Raw genomic sequence first — 17285 nt, forward strand, 5'->3', positions numbered from 1 at the left:
TGGGAAGATGGTTAAAAGCCATCTTCAAGCTTTTAACCCATTTTAAGTCATATCATCTCTCATATTTTTTACATATTTTTTTAACAAAAGCCAAAAAAAAGTTTAAAAGCGAACTTTTAACCATTTTTCCAAAACAATCCTAAATGTACATCAAATCTATGGTTAACAGATAGAGTTGTTTTAGTGGGTGGGCTTCAAAAAATGGACTTATCAGACTTAAACATTCTCCCAAGTTGAGATGACAACTTGAGAGACACTAATTTTTTTTTATAGATAATATACACGAAAATTTCTATAAAATTAACCATTTGAATTATTTAAATGATATCCATGATAAACCTCACGAGCTTAGACAACTAACTCAATCCTTACATCAAACTAATCACTTAGCCTAACAACACTTTGTTTTGTTTCAAAAAATTGAGCCTAGAAAATTGAGTTTTTAATTTTTCATGTTATTTTTTTATTTTCGTACTAAAAAATATTTAAATCCATTCCAAATGATCCCAGTATTAATGAAGAAATTGAGTGCCCAGAACTATTACTAATTAGAAGAAAATAAATAGGCACAAGTGCACGAAGGATGAGACTACTCAAAAGCAATTGGAGAACTTTTATTTAATATATCTTGGCATTGCACTACAAGAATTAACACTTTTGCCGACTAAAAATTTAGTCGGCAAAAGTCCATTTTTAGTCGGCAAAAGTCATCTGCGACTAATTTTTTTGGTCGCCAATTGAGGGTCGCGGAAAGTAATAAGCGACTAAAATTTTTAGTCGCGAAAAAGTCATATTTGCTGACTAAATTCTTGGTCGCTAAATATATAATTACTGCGACTAATTCATTTAGTAACTAAAACATCTTAGTCGCGAAAAGTCATATTTGCCGACTAAATTTTTGGTCGCTAAATATATAATTACTCCGACTAATCCATTTAGTAGCTAAAACATTTTTGTTGCGAAAAGTCATATTTGCCGACTAAATTTTTGGTTGCTAAATATATAATTACTGCGACTAATCCATTTAGTAGCTAAAACATTTTAGTCGCGAAAAGTCATATTTGCCGACTAAATTTTTGATCGCTAAATATATAATTACTCCGACTAATCCATTTAGTAGCTAAAACATTTTAGTCGCGAAAAGTCATATTTGCCGACTAAATTTTTGGTCGCTAAATATATAATTACTGCGACTAATCCATTTAGTAGCTAAAACATTTTAGTCGCGAAAAGTCATATTTTCCCGACCAAATATGTTAGTTGCCAATTCGCACATTTAACGACTAAATAGTTTGGTCGGCAACTGAGGCCCGTTTCCACAACCAAAAAATTTGGTTGCCAATTGTCACATTCCACGACTAACAAGTTTGGTCGGCAAATGGCACATTCCACGACCAAAAAAGTTTGGTTGGCAATTGTCACATTCCACCACCAAATATGTTCGTCGCGAAAAAAAATGTTTGCGCAACTAAAACTTTAGTCGGCAATTGACTTATTAGCGACAAATTCCGTTTTAGTCGCCAAAATTAATGATTTTAACGACTAATTATTTTGTCGGCAAAAGTATTAGTTATCTTTCCCAACTAGTCAATTGGTCGCCAAAACAAAAAAAACAAGATCAACATTTGGTCGCCAACATCCAACAAAATAAACATGTAATTCATAATAATTCATCCAATTCATTCAATATAATATGTAATTTGCAAGCTTCATTCAAATCAACTGAATCATGAACAATCGACAAAATATAAATCATCCAAGCCTAAACTTGTTTAATGAAAGTCATCAACTATTATAAACTTTCATCCACAAGCAATTTCAAAGATACATATTCCTCCAATTAAAAATCCACTTGTAATCTATATAATTATCCAAGTCACATCCATCTAGCATAACAATTTAAAACATAACAATTAGTTGTTATTATGTTTTAAATTGTTATCCATGCTCAGCTATCAAAAAATATACACACTAGTAGTCTATCTAAATATTTTTCATACACATTCATCCAAAAAAAATAACTACTACTCCTCCCAAATATTTTCCATACACATCTATTCAAAAATATATATTCCTTCCAAAAATGCTTATAGTGCCAATTAGTCCTGTACAATTTAGCTTTGTGCTCGAGATCATCCATCTGTACCAAAGAAAATAAGAAATAATGTCAGGTAACTTTTGGTTAAAAATATTTGCACATAACTTTATTGTAAAATTGGACAAAAAATATTTATTCTACATGGAAAGTAAAAGAAACATTAACAAATTAAATGACAATCAATACCGTTTTGTAAATTAAACATCATTCATATGTATATATCAATTATAACTATTATTCCACAATATGCCAATATTGACCTATGCTTCAACAATGGAAACTAAGTTAAAATAGTCTTTCTACTTCTGAATAGTCTATATGCTTTGGTTGAACTTTTATTTGGAGAAGGGTAAGTGTGAGAGCGGAGTGGAAGATACGAGGTTGTGATTATCAACACAAGTTCCAGCAAAACAACAAACCCATATCATCAGAAGCATATTACTAACACCAAACAAAAAATTAAAACACTTACCTTCAACTCATATTTTTTATGCTACTTATTTTGCATTCAGGTAAGACAAAGTGTTTTTGGGAGTCAAGGGTTGTGAAGGGTTTGAAGCTAAGCTGCTGATGGGTCTTGTGGACATTTTCTAAGTTGCAATTGATTGGTTTTCAGGATGTTGCTTATTGAAGGGTAGTATCTGTACATACTAGGTCAACAAATTGTGTGTGTGATGGGAATATTATCTCTTCTTTGATTAAAGAAGAGTGTTAACCAAGTTGAGAGCAATGGTTGAGAGGAGGACAAAAGGTTTGGAAACTGCCAAAACACTCAATGAGACCCCTGCGGTCCTCTCTCCTCTCATGAGTACATCCCAAGTTAATTTTCCATCACATTTCTCTCTCTCTCTCTCTCTCTCTCTCTCTCTCATGTAAAAACTATGTTCATAAATATATTAATATAAAATGAAGCACACTTCATGTACATCACATTTAGAAGTTATAACAAAGCTGAAGTTTATAGAAACTTCTGTATGTAGAAAAAGATTGATATTTTTTTATGATTATTAGGAGAAGGAAATAAAAGCACCCCACAAGGGCACAATAATTATATATATATATATATATAGACAATGAGTTGTGCTAATAAGTTGGGTAGTGAAGGGCTGAGATGGGCCATCATTGTTGCAGCAAACAGAAAGTCAAGAGGGGGCTGTGGTCTCCTGAAGAAGATGAGAAGCTCATCACACACATCAGTAGCCATGGCCATGGCTGTTGGAGTTCTGTTCCTAAACTAGCGGGTATGAATTCTACTTGTTATTTCTTGTCTCATTTCAAGAGAGGGATAGAAGAAGGAAATCGAATACAGGTGCTGAGCTTGGCTGATCCCTAGGAGTCTGGTGTTATTTCACTGCACTATAGGACTTGCTCAAGATCTATTTTATACTTAGTATTGTCATTTCTAGAAATCAATGACTGGATTTTGGAACAAATATTGAGTTTAACGGTGACACAAGTTACGGACAATCAAAACATCAGAAATAAGATTAAGTAGACATCATTTGTCACCCACTAATCTAACTCTGCACTACCGCAATATAAGATTCATCATTGGTTGGTGATACTTTTAATATTGTCATGTAATAATACCATTATACCCAATATTTGTTCTAATTTTATTGTTGAGATATTGCAGGCTTGCAAAGGTGCGAAAAGAGTTGCAGACTAAGGTGGATAAATTACTTGAGGCCAGATCTCAAGAGGGGTTCTTTTACTGAACAAGAAGAGAGAATCATCATTGACGTTCATAGAATTCTAGGCAACAGATGGGCTCAGATAGCCAAACACCTCCCTGGTAGAACTGACAATGAAGTCAAGAACTTTTGGAACTCATGCATCAAGAAAAAGCTCATCTCACTTGGCTTAGATCCAAACACTCACAATCTTCTCTCTCCCCATCAAACTACCACCAATTTGTTTTGGTGCTGTTTCCAATGTTTGGCCCCGAATGGGTTGTTTTCCCCTTTTTGCCTCACAATTTGTTCTCTAATATTCTCATAACACGTTTATTTGCCTTGACTTTGAACATAAATATAATGCAATTTGGTTAACACACTTACCCATTACCATAAGTAGCTATGGTGGGGACTTTGATGGATTGAGCTTTTCCAAAACTTGCGCCAACGTGCTCTGAAGTCCAAAAATCTGCATCTGCATCTCCTCACGTTGTCTTGCATTCTCTGCCTCTTTTATTTGTTGCTCCTCTTCCTTTTTTTGCTGCTCCTTTTCCTTTTTTTTCTGCTCCTCACGGTCACTCTGCTGCTCCGCACGCAGTATCTCCAACTCGGATGTAAGCCTTTTCAAGTGCTCCTCACGTGCTTGTGATGCCACATTCGACCCAACATCACAAGACGAGGGCTTTGGTCCGACCCCAAAACCTCTCAAGTATCCCTTCTTCTTCCCCAGCACCACTCTTGATATATCCTCTTGTGTCATCGGTGTTCCAGACTCAATAGACTCATCCCGCACCATTGTCATTTGCTCCTGTAATTGTGACATATAACTATCGTTAATATAAATCAAACACAGTAGTTACTATAAGTGTCCAAATGATTGGAATAGTTACATGTAAATCACAGCATATAGGATCAATCCATTCTTTTGTCTTCTTGTTCTGATGAGTGTCCTTGTAGAAATTGCAAATATCTGGCAACAAGCCACCGTTTTCCTTCACCTGTGATATGCCAAACACCGATATCAACACTAACATATTAAATATGTGTGGATAAAGTTAATAAAATCAATGACACACATCTCACCGCAATGATCATCGTCGCCGGAAAAGATTGTGACCCACTACTATGATTGTAGGGTAGCTTGCTCCTATTTAGTTTGCCGGCATCGTAGCGACGCTACATAATCCAGATTATAACGGTTTGTTACATATATAGTTAAACAATGATAAAGAGTACTAAGTAATAACTAAATCATAACATACCTTGTTTTTAGGATCCAACCATACTTGGTCAATCAAATACTTCCAATCATCGGATTGTACTCCTTTGTATGGATGAGCATAGGGATCAATTCCCGCATCCACAAGCTTCTCCCATTTCTTCTTCATTCTGCACTTCCAATCTTTATATAACACATAACACTTCTTTTCCACAACTTTTTGGGATAGTGAATTCTCCTCGTAATTATCCCCAATCTCAAATTTATCCTACAATCAATACAAACACAATAAGTAACTTAACTTATGTAATGTGAAAGCTGCAAATATGTTAACAGTGCGAAAGCCTTAAAATGGTGTCATCATACTAGTTTAAATGAGGGAGCTATGACCAAGACTCCCTATAATCTTTCCATGATATATGATCCACCACTTTCATAGTTCAATCTGTGAAGAAAGAATTTGCTGACCAACTTATTCATGAATCATGTTGGTACATGAATTGGGGCAATGAAAACTAATTTGTATACAATGAAGACTAATTTGTATTAACTACATCAATGATCGAAGGTCATCATACACAGTGCAGAAGAGGTACTTAGTTGGCAAGTCGTACCCCCAACTTTTTTGTGACCAGGCTAATTCACATGACTTGAACCCACAGCAACACAGCTGGGAGCAGACAACACTTGCATCATGGAAGGGAGACAAATAAATAAAGTACACTTGTTATTTTCATCACTCTTAGCCAAGACCAGGCTTATTACTTTTTCTTTTACATGGGCATAGCCCAAAAACAGACATCAAAATTACACTCCACTAATAACAGGAATGACTCAGATTCAAGAATTATATAAAGGAGATTTGGCCCTCCACAACTTGATTGAAAAAACAGTGACTCAGAAAGTTGCAACACAAATAGGAGATCATTACTAAAGAAACCAAGTAACATTGACAATAGAACACAAGCTTTATCCTAACAATTTATGAATTTTGTGAACTACAAAACAAATTGCGATTGACTACAACTTCTCTTACTCCAATAATTGGATGATTTCCATTAGAAGCCAATTTAAGAAATTGACTACGGGAGCTTAACATCTACCATCCATACAGTCCACCTAAACTGGATTTAGCAATAACCTGACAAACATTTATAATGCGCATCTTCATACATTGCCATCGTTTAAATGGAATACCAGTATACTATGTTCGTAGACAAATAACGATTTAAACATAGACATGTGGTTGTGGGTATCAAAATAATTTTACTTGAATCGGCATTTTCTGTAATGATATGTTTATCAGACATGTATGCAGAATCCAATTTCACAGAGCCTGTGATTGTCCTGTTGGTTAACAAGGCACTCACTAAAAAGACTAAATGGTTGTCATACGTATGTGGTCAAGAATAATATGTCATGTACTTTATGTAGGTTACATTGCTCTTAACTTCCATTGGAATGATAAAATAATGAAGAGAAGTTTATGGTAAGTAACTTTAAAAAAGCTATATCAACAAACAAAAAAATAAAGGAAACCACGGGACCTTAAACAATTTCATGTACCAACATGATTCATGAATAAGTTGGAATGGGCTGCTTATTTATAGACACCCCCTCCCCAAAAAATCTAAGATGGAATGGGCTGCTTATTTATAGACACAAGTTGAAGCAAATGAGCTTTTCATCTCTTCACTGCTTTCAAGCTTCGAAAACCAACAAAGTAAACAAAGAAAACAAATGAGCTCCTATATGCACATTATAAAAGCACTGTTTCCATTATCCACACAGACTATGAAAGCAATTTAATCATACCCGGACAGCTTGTACAACAGCAGCTTTTGTCGCTGGCTCAGCAACAGTCCAATTGTTAACGCCTTGAATGGGGCACATCCTCCTAATCTGAAGGCCGATCTCATTCGATCCTGGGGTCGCTAGCACACCTTCGAATGCATTGAATGTCTCCGTGATTAGAATGTACAGCTTGTTTCCATTATTGTTGGCAATTCTTTTTGCTGTTGCTTTTCCAACTGTTGGTCCCCGCACACGCTTTGATGAAGATGCACCTGGTAATTGATAATATTATTAATGTATTTAAAAATTACAAAATATTAACAATATATATAAATTGAAGACAGATCTCAAACATATTTAATTACCTGCGCCACTCGGTTGACTTTGAGGAGATGGTGGATTCGTTTCAAACGGAGATGCTTCACAACTCTCAGATGCAGCTGGTGCATTACTTTCAGACGGAGATGGTGCAACAGTCTCAGATCCTAACAATGCAGCTTGTTCAGACGGAGATGGTACAATAGTCTGAGATCCATCTGCTGCAACACCTTCAGGAGTAGGTGTAGGTGTATCGGTCTGCGATGAGTATGGTTCAATTAATGCCCTCTTTGGTGGTGGGAAACGGCGCATCTTTTTCGCAGGAGCCATTCTATTACAATTTAACATAATCAAAGGCCAAAGAGCACAATGAGCACAAATTTTTAATGCATATAGACATATACATCAAGACTGATAATTAACAAACATTTCCATCCATATTCTTAACTCAATTCTGTTATTATCTTGACATGGAATAACATTTGAATACTAAAGGACAAATTAATGTACTAGCAATTTTATTAGTTTTCTATTTTAGAATCTTGGTTGATAAAGGAAGTCTCTAAAATCTATATAAAGTCATGTAATGCTTATAATTTAATAAAGTTGATATTTTAGAGATTTTCAAGAGCTTTGATGCTTTCTTATGGATTGTGTGATGCCTAAGGCCTCTAGGAGTGATTCGTAGAAACTATCTTCCTCTTCTCCATCTTTCCCTCTTGTAGACACTTTAACAGCTCAAACTCTGTTCATGGGTACTGTTCACAGCGCTTAAAGCAGCCCTTGAATAGTGCCAAAATCTCATGTTTTCATGCTTGTACGCTTACCCCTTTATTACTCTAAACAAACCTTTAAAACCCCTATACTCTTATTGCAATTTCAGCCATAAAACCCCAATTAAAATCAGTCCGTAAACACATTGTTGCTACTGTCCCTACTTGTCCTGCGTCACTGGGTATTTAGTTTTTATGCATCATTTGTTACTATTTTACTAGTTTTATTGGAGATTCTTTCCTTCTTTTGTTTCCCTTCCATTTTTGAAATTAATAACTTCATCTATGAAGTCCAGGCAAAACGAACTCATGCCTGTCTAGTGGCATAATTTTTTTTTTCTTTTTTTTTCCCTTGCGTCGCTTGGTCAAAAAGGAATAGCCATCAAGCGTTAAATACACTTTTGACGGCCTATTTTTTTGCCTGTTTTGTGACAGGGTCATCAATACGAGACAGTGTCAGGTTTTATCTGTGAGGCGTTTGGATATATCCCAAGGACTGGTGAGACTATAAAAGTAGTACTTGAAAAGGCAGACCAAGAAGAGCATGATGAATATACTGAAGCAGATTATGACTGCCAAGATGACCCACAAAAACATCAAAATTTTAAGCTTGAGGTATGGCTTTCATTTTTTTTCCCTACATTCAGTTCTTAGGGAGTTTCTTCACCTAAAGTAGTAGTTTCCTCTATGTCTGACCTACGTGTTAACTGGTGATATTACTGACTGGGAAGTGGTAGTCTTTTAGTGCTCTAAATGAGGTAGCCACAGAATTTGTCTCATAATTTAGTTTAACTTTTTATAAAGCGATCAATGGGGAGTCAACTTTTACTTTTACCAACTTACTGGTGCATAAAACTTTTACCAGCTCATTTTGAATGCATAATCGCAATATTGGTTAGTGGATCCAATTCAATACCATGTACTATAATAGGATGAGGAATGCTGATTGGTTAAAAGTGGTTTTATTTATTTCATGGATAAAAGGTAGTTGCTTTGAGCATCTCTATGTCATGAACTCAACATTTGATAAGTAGTCTATAACTTGAAATTTTGTCATATTTCTAACAGGTGCAATATGAATTGTGTTTATTAAGCATAATTTATTCACTTAATACCTTTAGTTTTTAACTGTTGAATTGGGTTATCAAATACTACCTAAAAGTAACGATGATAAGAGGGTGTACAAGTTATGGCTTAACCAATGAATCACATATGGATTACAGCCCTACAAAAAATCTCAAAGAAATATATATATATTTTTTTTAAATGATAGAACAGCACATATTGGTTGGTGATTTGAAAAGCCACATTCAAGAGTTTTGAACACATCCCTTCACAACAAATTTGTATACATCAGACAGAACAAGAAAGTGCATAGGTTTGTTTGTGCTGAACCTATGTGGAACTGGTTTAGGTCAAGATAACAAAGGGTTAGGAATGACATTTCCCTCAATTATACTGACAGAAGAGAATACCAAAATGATGTTAGGAACTATTTTAAGAGCACATTCACAGAGTCTTGGTACTTCAAAAGACAGTGGGAGGATATGTGAAAGCAACAATAACCTTTCTTTAGATGTAGAATATGCAAGAAATTGTTTTCTTTTCAAAATTGTTCATTGTTCATCATCTGTCTTCTTTGTAAAAGTTTCCAGTGGCAATCTTGCAGCTCGACAAACACAGTGGGGCCAGACGAATCACAAGACAAACCAGCTATTTGTAACTGAAGGCTCTCATTATTGGTGCAGCCACACAAATCATGAGAAACAATTGATAGTGAATAATTTTCAAAAGTAGTACTTAAAATTTTTTTGCCATTTTGAATTTTTAAGCCCAAAAGTAAAACCTCCCTGGACATGCAAGATTATTTTCTAGGGTTCTATAAAAGGAGAGTGTGAATAGGAGGACTTAATAAGTTAGACTTCCTTATATGTTTAATATATATATCTTAAGTAGGTCAATAAACAAAGATATTAGCTTCAGCAAAACTAGATATATATCTCAGAGAATTGCACTATTACTCTAACACCAAATCCAAGGCTACACAATATCTAAGAAAACAAATGTAGCAAAACCATGGAGTGAGACTGAGAAGCCTCCTGAAAACTAGCAAAATGAGGGGTATTGCCCAAAATCTGAGAAAGAATCATCAAAGGGAAGCCAATAAATTATTTACTATTGCAATCATAGAATCAAATTTCAATTCAAACAATCAGAACACATGAGAATACATACACAATCAATGAGCAGCCATACATGCAAATACATTCACAATCAATGGATTAGGGCTTTGAAACTAATGAGAGAGAAAGGAAAAAGAGGGCGAAAGTAAATTTTACCAGTAAAATCAAACCCATTTACTAGATCAAACCCATAAAGCTCTAGAAATCAAACCAGTTTAAGAAATCAACATGAAATTATTTAGTATAAATCATATAAAACCCTATAGCAAGAGTTGATAGTTGGGGAAATAGAGGAAGGGGGAGAGAGAGAGAGAGAGAAGAGAGCAAGATAGAGAGCGCAACCGACACAGAGAGGGAGAGAGAGAACCTGTGATCTGCGGCGGTGGCGGTGGTGATTTGCGGCTGCGGCGGTGCCGATGTGCAATGTACGGTGAGCTACGGTGAGCGACGGTGGTAAGGGACTGTGCTGAGATGAGGTGGGGTGAGGTTTGGTGGTGATGTGTGAGAGAAGAGGACTTTTGTGTTTGTTTAAACAGAGAATGTAGAAGAGGGCGCGAATATTAAAAGTAATTTCCCTCTCAAATTTTAGACCTGTGGTGACTAAGGTGGTGTTTGGGAAGAATTTTACCTAGGTTTTTTCTCATTTTTTCCATTAAAAGACAAAAATGTTGCAAAATAAAAAAAAAACACATCCAAACAAAATATCACATCCAACCCCATAATCATTTCACTTTTTTTCTCACAAATATCACATCCAATCACAAAAAAATCCAACTATCTTCCCAAACACCAAAAAAAAAAAAAAAAATGACATTTTAATATCTTACATCTAAAAAAACCTACATAAAAACTCACTTCCCAAACATCATCTAAATTGGTTATTTGTTGGCAAATAACCCATATATAACGACTAAAACTTTTTGTACCTAGAACTTAAATAAGAGTGACGTTTTAAAATATTTTAGTATTAAGTGAATTTGTTTTATTTTAGTATTCAGTGAATTTTTTAAATATTTTTTTTACAAATATTATACTTTTAAAGTGTATTTATGTTTGGTATATCGAAAATTTTTAAAAAACATTAGAATGAATTATACTTTTAAAATATTCGCCGCTCGTCGCTTGCCTCCGTGTGTGTGTGTGAGAGAGAGAGAGAGAGAGAGAGAGAGAGAGAGAGAGAGTGTTGTTTCGAAACTTAGGACTCTGTAAACCTGAAAGGAAATGAAAAAATGGGGGGAAAGGCAGAGGGAAAAAACAAAAGGGGGAAATTAAGTTTGGGCGGGCGAGTTAGTGAAAAAAAAGGGAAATTTTGTTTCATTTTTATTTTAATGAATTTTTTTTTTATTTGGTAGAAGTAGGGGTAATATTTTAATGAAAAATATTTTTCGTTAAAATAAAATTAATTTTTTATGGTTAATGAAAAATATGATTTTTGTGGCCCATTTTTTTGTGAAGGTGGTGAAGGAGAGAGAGCGACAATAGTGGTGAAGGTGGTGGATAAGAGGTGATGGTGGTGGTGGTGGTGGTGGTGGTGGTGGTAGAGGAGATGAAGTGGCGGTGGTAGAGGAGAGGTAATAGTAGTAGTAGTGGTGGTAGTGGTAGTGAAGTGGTAACGATACTGGCTGTAATGGTAGTCGTAGAGATGGAGTGGCAACAATGGTAATAATGCTGGTAGTGGAATGACATTTGCAGTAGTAGTGAATGTGGTAGAGGAGATGGGTGGTGAGAGAGAGATGAGTGAGAGATAGATAGAGAAGAGAGATAGAGAGAGAGAGAGAAAGAGAGAGACAGAGACAAAGACAGAGACAGAGTGATGAGCGAGAGAGAGAGAGACAAAGTGGTCGCTAAAAGTGTATTTTCTTCTAGTGAAGAGCTCGGTAAATAGAGAAGAGAGGAAGGAGAGAGTGAGCAAGGTGAACACAATGGGGGAGACAGACAGACACATTGAGAGAAAGAGAGAGAGAAGAGTGAGAGACAAACAGACAGACATAGAGAGAGAAAGAGAGAGAGAAGAGGGATGAGTGAGAGAAAGATAGAGAGAGAGAGATAGAGAAAGAGAGAGAGAGAGACAGAAAGAGAAAGAGATAGAGACAGAGACAGAGAGAAACAAGAGATGAGTAACAGATAGACAAAGAGAGAGAAAGAGAGCGAAAAGAGATGATCAAGAGAAAGACATAGAAAAAGAGAGAGATAGAGAGAGAAGAAAGATGAGCGAGAAATTGTTAAAATAATTTTTTTTTTATAGTTAATGATTTTATTTTTTTTTTAGTAATTAAAGTTGAAAATTTATTTGTTTCATTTTTATTTTAATGAATAAAAAATTATTCTTATTTTTTTACTTTGGTAGAAGTAGAGGTAATATTTTAATGAAAAATATTTTCCATAAATTTTATAAATTGGTTTTTGTTTATTTTTAGAAAAACATAAATTACAAACACATTTGGTTTGAACAAAATGTTTAAAAAAAATTAAAATATAAACTAAAAAACATGTTTGTCTAGGCCTAAAATATTTATATTTTTTATTATTATTTATGACGATGGGATCATACACATTATAATTGAAAAAAAAATAATTGGAAAAAAAATTTTGACCTTCAAGGAGCAACTTTTCTGCTCCATCTCCATTCGTTTTACCTGACACAAAACAATACAAAAAAAAAAAAAAAAAAGTGGGTTACTAGCCAAAAAGTGGAGAGAATACATGAGCCACTTAGCACATTACCTCATTTTCCATCTTCTTCCTCTCAAGATTTGTCTCACTTGGAGAGAACCCGATTCACTATCACCGACTGATTCTGATTTCCTACTTCTACGCCTAGAACTCCTGCTCTTCCTCTTCCTCCTCGACCGTGAATCATCCGAATCAGCATCTGAAACAAATTGAGACGGAGAGAGAGAGAGAGAGACGTAAGAAGAGATTAGGGATTTTGAGATTGAGGATTTTGGGTTTGGGTTTGGGTTTGGGTTTGGGATGGGGGGAAACCTGAGCGGGCATGGAAAAAGGGGGGGGGAAGAGATTAGGGATTTTTGAGATTGGGGATTTTGGGTTTGGGGTGGGGGCAACTGAGCGGGAATGGAAAGGAGGGGGCGTGGAAATGGAAATTTTTTTGGAATTTTTTTTTTCGATTACAAATGAATATTTAAATAATAAAATGATTTTTTTTTTTTAGTTAATGAATTTTTTTTTTTCATTTAGTAAGGTTGAAAGTTTATTTGTTTCATATTTATTTTAATAAATAAAAAATTATTATTTTTTATTTGGTAGAAGTAGGGACAATATTTTTCATTAAAATAAAGTTAATTTTTTGTGGTCAACGAAAAATATTTTTTGCGACCCATATTTTTTTTTGTTACTAAAAATCAAGAACTAATTTTTTTTGGTAGAGGATAGGAAGTGGCAGTAGTGGATTGGCATTTGCAGTAGTGGTGAATGTGGTAGAGAAGATGGGTAGTGAGAGAGAGATGAGTGAGAGACAGATAGAGAAGAGAGATAGAGAAAGAGAAAGAGAAAGAGAGAAGAGCGAGAGACAGACAAACAGACACAAAGAGAGAAAGAGAAAGAGAAAAGTGATAAGTGAGAGAGAGAGAAAGAGATATAGAGAGAGAGACAGGAAGACAGAGAGAGAAAGAGATAGAGAGAGACATATAGAAAAATAGAGATAAACAAGAGATGAGCGAGAGATAGACAAAGAGAGAGAGAAAGAGAGCGAAAAGAGATAATCGAGAGAAAGACATAGCAAAAGAGAGAAACGAAGAGAGAAGAAAGATGAGCTAGAGAGACAGAGATAGAGATAGAGAGAAGAGAAATGAGCGAGAGAGAAGAGAGATAGAGAGATGAGAGATGAACGAGAGACAAAGAGAGAAAGAGAAAGAAACAGAGACAAAGACTGATAGACAAAGAAGAGTGATGAGAGAGAGAGAGAGAAGAGAGGTAATATTTTGTAGTAGAGGAGAGGAAGCGGCAGTAGTGGTGAAGGTGGTGGATAAGAGATGATGGTGGTGGTTGTGGTAGTATTGATGGCGAAAGAGATTAGTGGTGAAGTTGTGGTAGTGGTAGAGTAGATGGAGTGGCAGGGGTGAAAGAGAGGTAATGGTAGTAACAGTAGTGGCAATAGTGGTAGTGGTGGTAGTGGAGTGGTGGCGATGGTAGTAGTAATGGTAGTCGTAAAGGTGAAATGGAGACCGTGGTAGTAATGATGGTAGTGAAATGACGTTTGCAGTAGTGGTAAAGGTGGTAGAGGAGATGGGTGGCGAGAGAGAGAGAGAGAGAGATGAGTGAGAGACAGATAGAGGAGAGAGAGGGAGAGAAACAGAGACAGAGTGGTGAGCGAGAAAGAGGCAAAGTGGTCGCTAAAAGTGTATTTTCTTGTAGTGGATCGATAAATCGAGAAGGAGCTCAGTAAATAGAGAAGATGGAAGGGAGAGAGTGAGCAACGCGAACACAGTGAGAGAGAGAGAGAGAGAGAGAGAGAGAGAGAGAAAGAGATAGAGAGTGAAAGATAGAAAAAAGACAGAAAGAGAAGAGAGATGAATGAGAGAGACAGAGAGAGAGATAAAGAGAAGAGAGATAAGCGAGAGAGACATAGAGAGAAAAGAGAACAGAGAGATGAGCGAGAGAGAGGTGAGAGAGATAGAGAGAAGAGAGATGAGTGAGAGAGATAGAGAGAAAAGAGATGAGCGAAAGAGACAAAGAGAGAGAGAAAAGAGATAAACGAGAGAGAAACAAAAAGAGATGAGCGAGAGAGAAAAAAAGAAGAGAGAGAAAAGAGGGACAGAGAGAGAAGATAGATGAAAGAGATAGAGAGAAGATAGATGGATGCGAGACACAAAGAAAAAGAGAGAGACAGACAGACAGACAGACAGACATAGAAGATTGATGAGTGAGAGAGAGAAAGAGAAGAGAGACAGAGAGAAAGAGAGAGACGGACAGACAGAGAGAGAGAGAGAGAAGAGATACAAAGACACATAGAGAAAGGGAGAGACAGACAGACAAAGAAGAGTGATGAGTAAAAAAGAGAAAGAGAAGAGAGACAGAGACAGAGAGATAGGAAAATAAAAAAATGGGTGAAAAGAGAAATGTTCAAAAGAGTAAGATGACGTCATTTATAGTGGATCGATAAATCGATAAGGAGCTCAATAAATAGAAAAGATGAGAGTAAGAGAGTGAGCAAGGCGAACATAGTGAGGGAGAAATAGACAAATAGACAAGTAGACAGAGAAATAGAAGATTGATGAGTGGGAGAGAGATAGAGAGAGAGAGAGATAGACAGAAAAAGAGATAGAAAGAGAAAGAGAGAGAGATGGAGAGATAGAAAAAGAGAGAGAAACAAGAGATGAGCGAGAGATAGACAAAAAGAGAGAGAAATAGAGAGAAAAGAGATGAGCGAGAGAGAGATACAAAAAAAGAGAGACAGAAAGAGAAGAGAAATGAGCGAGAGAGATAGAAAGATAAGAGAGAGAGAGAGAGAGAAAAAAAAAGAAATGAGAGAGATAGAGATAAAAGAGATGAGTGAGAGAGACAGAGAGAGAAAACAGATGAGAGAGATAGAGAGAAGAGAGATAGGCGAGAGACACAGAGAGAAAATGAGAGAGAGAAACAGGCAGACATAGAAAGAAGAGTGATAAGTGAAAGAGATAAAGAGAAGAGAGAGAGATAGAGACAGAGAGACAAGAAGAAGAAAAAATGAATGAAAAGAGAAATGTTATATCAAAAGAGTAAGACGACATTGTTTTTTTTAAATTTTTTTTGCGACAGAAAAATACCGTTGAATTTATTTAAACCATTTTGTGACTGTACATATATGAAGCTATCTCAAAACCACAATCACTATGCTAGGTTAGAGTTTTCCAAAAACTCTTTTGAGAAAATTATACTTTATTGTTTTCCGTGTTATATTGTTTTTACTGAATTTTTTTAATAGTTTAAGTATTTTTTAAAATTTTTAGACACACCTAACATAAATACACCTAAAAATTAAAAAAATTGTACAAAAAATCTTTTAAAAATTCACTAAATACCAAAAATACAAAAAAAAAAAATACAATAATTCAATACATTTTTTTTGTATTTTTATGTATTTATTAATTTTTAAAAATATTTTTTTCATAAATTTTTTATTTTTTAGATACATCTAAGTAAGGTACATCTAAAAAAAATATTTAAAATTTTAAAAATATTCACTAAAAAAAAACACGAAAGCCACTTTTTGCGACGGCAGAAAATGCCGTCTCAAAAAAACAGAGTATTTGCGACGGCACCATTTGCCGTCTCAAAAAAGCAGAGCATTTGCGACGACACTATTTACCGTCGAAAATACTCTCATTTTTTGAGACGGCAAATAGTGCCGTCGCAAATGCTCTGCTTTTTTGAGATGTGATTTTCTGCCGTCACAAAAAGTGACTTTTTGAGACAGCAAGTGTGCCGTCGCAAATAGTTCCGTCTCATATGCCCACTTTTCTTTTAGTGTATACAGCCACATTATGAAATCAAATAGTTTAAAATCACTCGACTATAATTATTGAATGTATTTAATTAATTAATTTATTAAACAATCTACACATTTAAAGCTAGAAGATGGTTATATAATTTAGATTGGATCATCAAATTAGGCAATGTGACGCAAATAAAATCTGGACCATCTAATCCATCTCTCCAACTAAAAAAAGAAAAGAAAAACTGACACTGAAAAACCAAGATGATTCCAACCACTACAACTATACTTGAGATTAGGGTGTTGAAATTAGCTAGTGAATCGAAGAATTTTTGGGTTGGGTTGGGTTGGTTTTTATGTGTATTAGTTTGGTTTTGGATCTTTAAATCATAAAATTAATAGGAATTGGTTCTTCATTCAGGTCTTGTCTAAATTGAATTAATTCGAGAATCAAATCTATTTATATATATGTATATATATTTTAAAATTTTATTTATATTGACATGTCTTCATCTTATTGCTCTATTACAATGGGCTTGATTACACCTAATAATTTTTCAGATACAAGAATTATTAGGTAAATGAAGGAAATACTAGAAGTTTCAATTAGATTTTGCAAATAATTTAATTTGTATTGGTTATATTAATGAATTTAATTTGTATTTAATATATTTATGCTTGAGTCGGATTTAATTTATATTGGTTTGCATTAAACAATATTTTGCTCTTTGTTCGTGTTAAGTTTAAATGTTAAACACTTGTGTATTTTTTTTTTTTAGATTGACCAACAC

General features: G+C 35.0%; 2 protein-coding genes across 2 annotated transcripts; both read right to left on the reverse strand.

The window, feature by feature from the left end:
- Window positions 1-1839: 1839 nt before the first annotated feature.
- Window positions 1840-4838, reverse strand: LOC114306821 (uncharacterized). The gene is made up of 3 exons (XM_082907786.1): window positions 4665-4838; window positions 4159-4582; window positions 1840-2140 (listed from the first exon to the last, which is right to left on the reverse strand). The coding sequence occupies exons 1-2, from the start codon at window positions 4806-4808 to the stop codon at window positions 4175-4177; spliced, it is 552 nt and encodes a 183-aa protein (XP_082763912.1). The 5' UTR covers window positions 4809-4838; the 3' UTR covers window positions 1840-2140; window positions 4159-4174.
- On the reverse strand, window positions 4810-10817 carry LOC114313317 (uncharacterized). Its single transcript, XM_082908086.1, has 5 exons — window positions 10429-10817; window positions 7153-7436; window positions 6809-7059; window positions 5037-5261; window positions 4810-4950 (listed from the first exon to the last, which is right to left on the reverse strand). Exons 2-5 carry the CDS (start codon window positions 7433-7435, stop codon window positions 4810-4812), a joined length of 900 nt encoding a protein of 299 aa, XP_082764212.1. The 5' UTR covers window position 7436; window positions 10429-10817.
- Window positions 10818-17285: the final 6468 nt, after the last annotated feature.

The sequence above is a fragment of the Camellia sinensis genome, chromosome 15 (genome assembly GCF_055761805.1).
Source record: "Camellia sinensis isolate YWXY chromosome 15, ASM5576180v1, whole genome shotgun sequence".
NCBI classification, from domain to species: domain Eukaryota; kingdom Viridiplantae; phylum Streptophyta; class Magnoliopsida; order Ericales; family Theaceae; genus Camellia; species Camellia sinensis.

Excerpts from the sequence above, each read along its gene's own strand:
- LOC114306821 (XM_082907786.1), bottom strand. The coding sequence starts at position 4,808 with ATGTTAGTGTTGATATCGGTGTTTGGCATATCACAGGTGAAGGAAAAC. Across the intron at positions 4,583-4,664 it reads CTATATGCTGTGATTTACAT|GAGCAAATGACAATGGTGCG; the intron begins GTAACTATTCCA and ends TCACAATTACAG.
- LOC114313317 (XM_082908086.1), bottom strand. The coding sequence starts at position 7,435 with ATGGCTCCTGCGAAAAAGATGCGCCGTTTCCCACCACCAAAGAGGGCA. Across the intron at positions 7,060-7,152 it reads AAGTCAACCGAGTGGCGCAG|GTGCATCTTCATCAAAGCGT; the intron begins GTAATTAAATAT and ends ATCAATTACCAG. Across the intron at positions 4,951-5,036 it reads GGTTGGATCCTAAAAACAAG|CGTCGCTACGATGCCGGCAA; the intron begins GTATGTTATGAT and ends TGGATTATGTAG.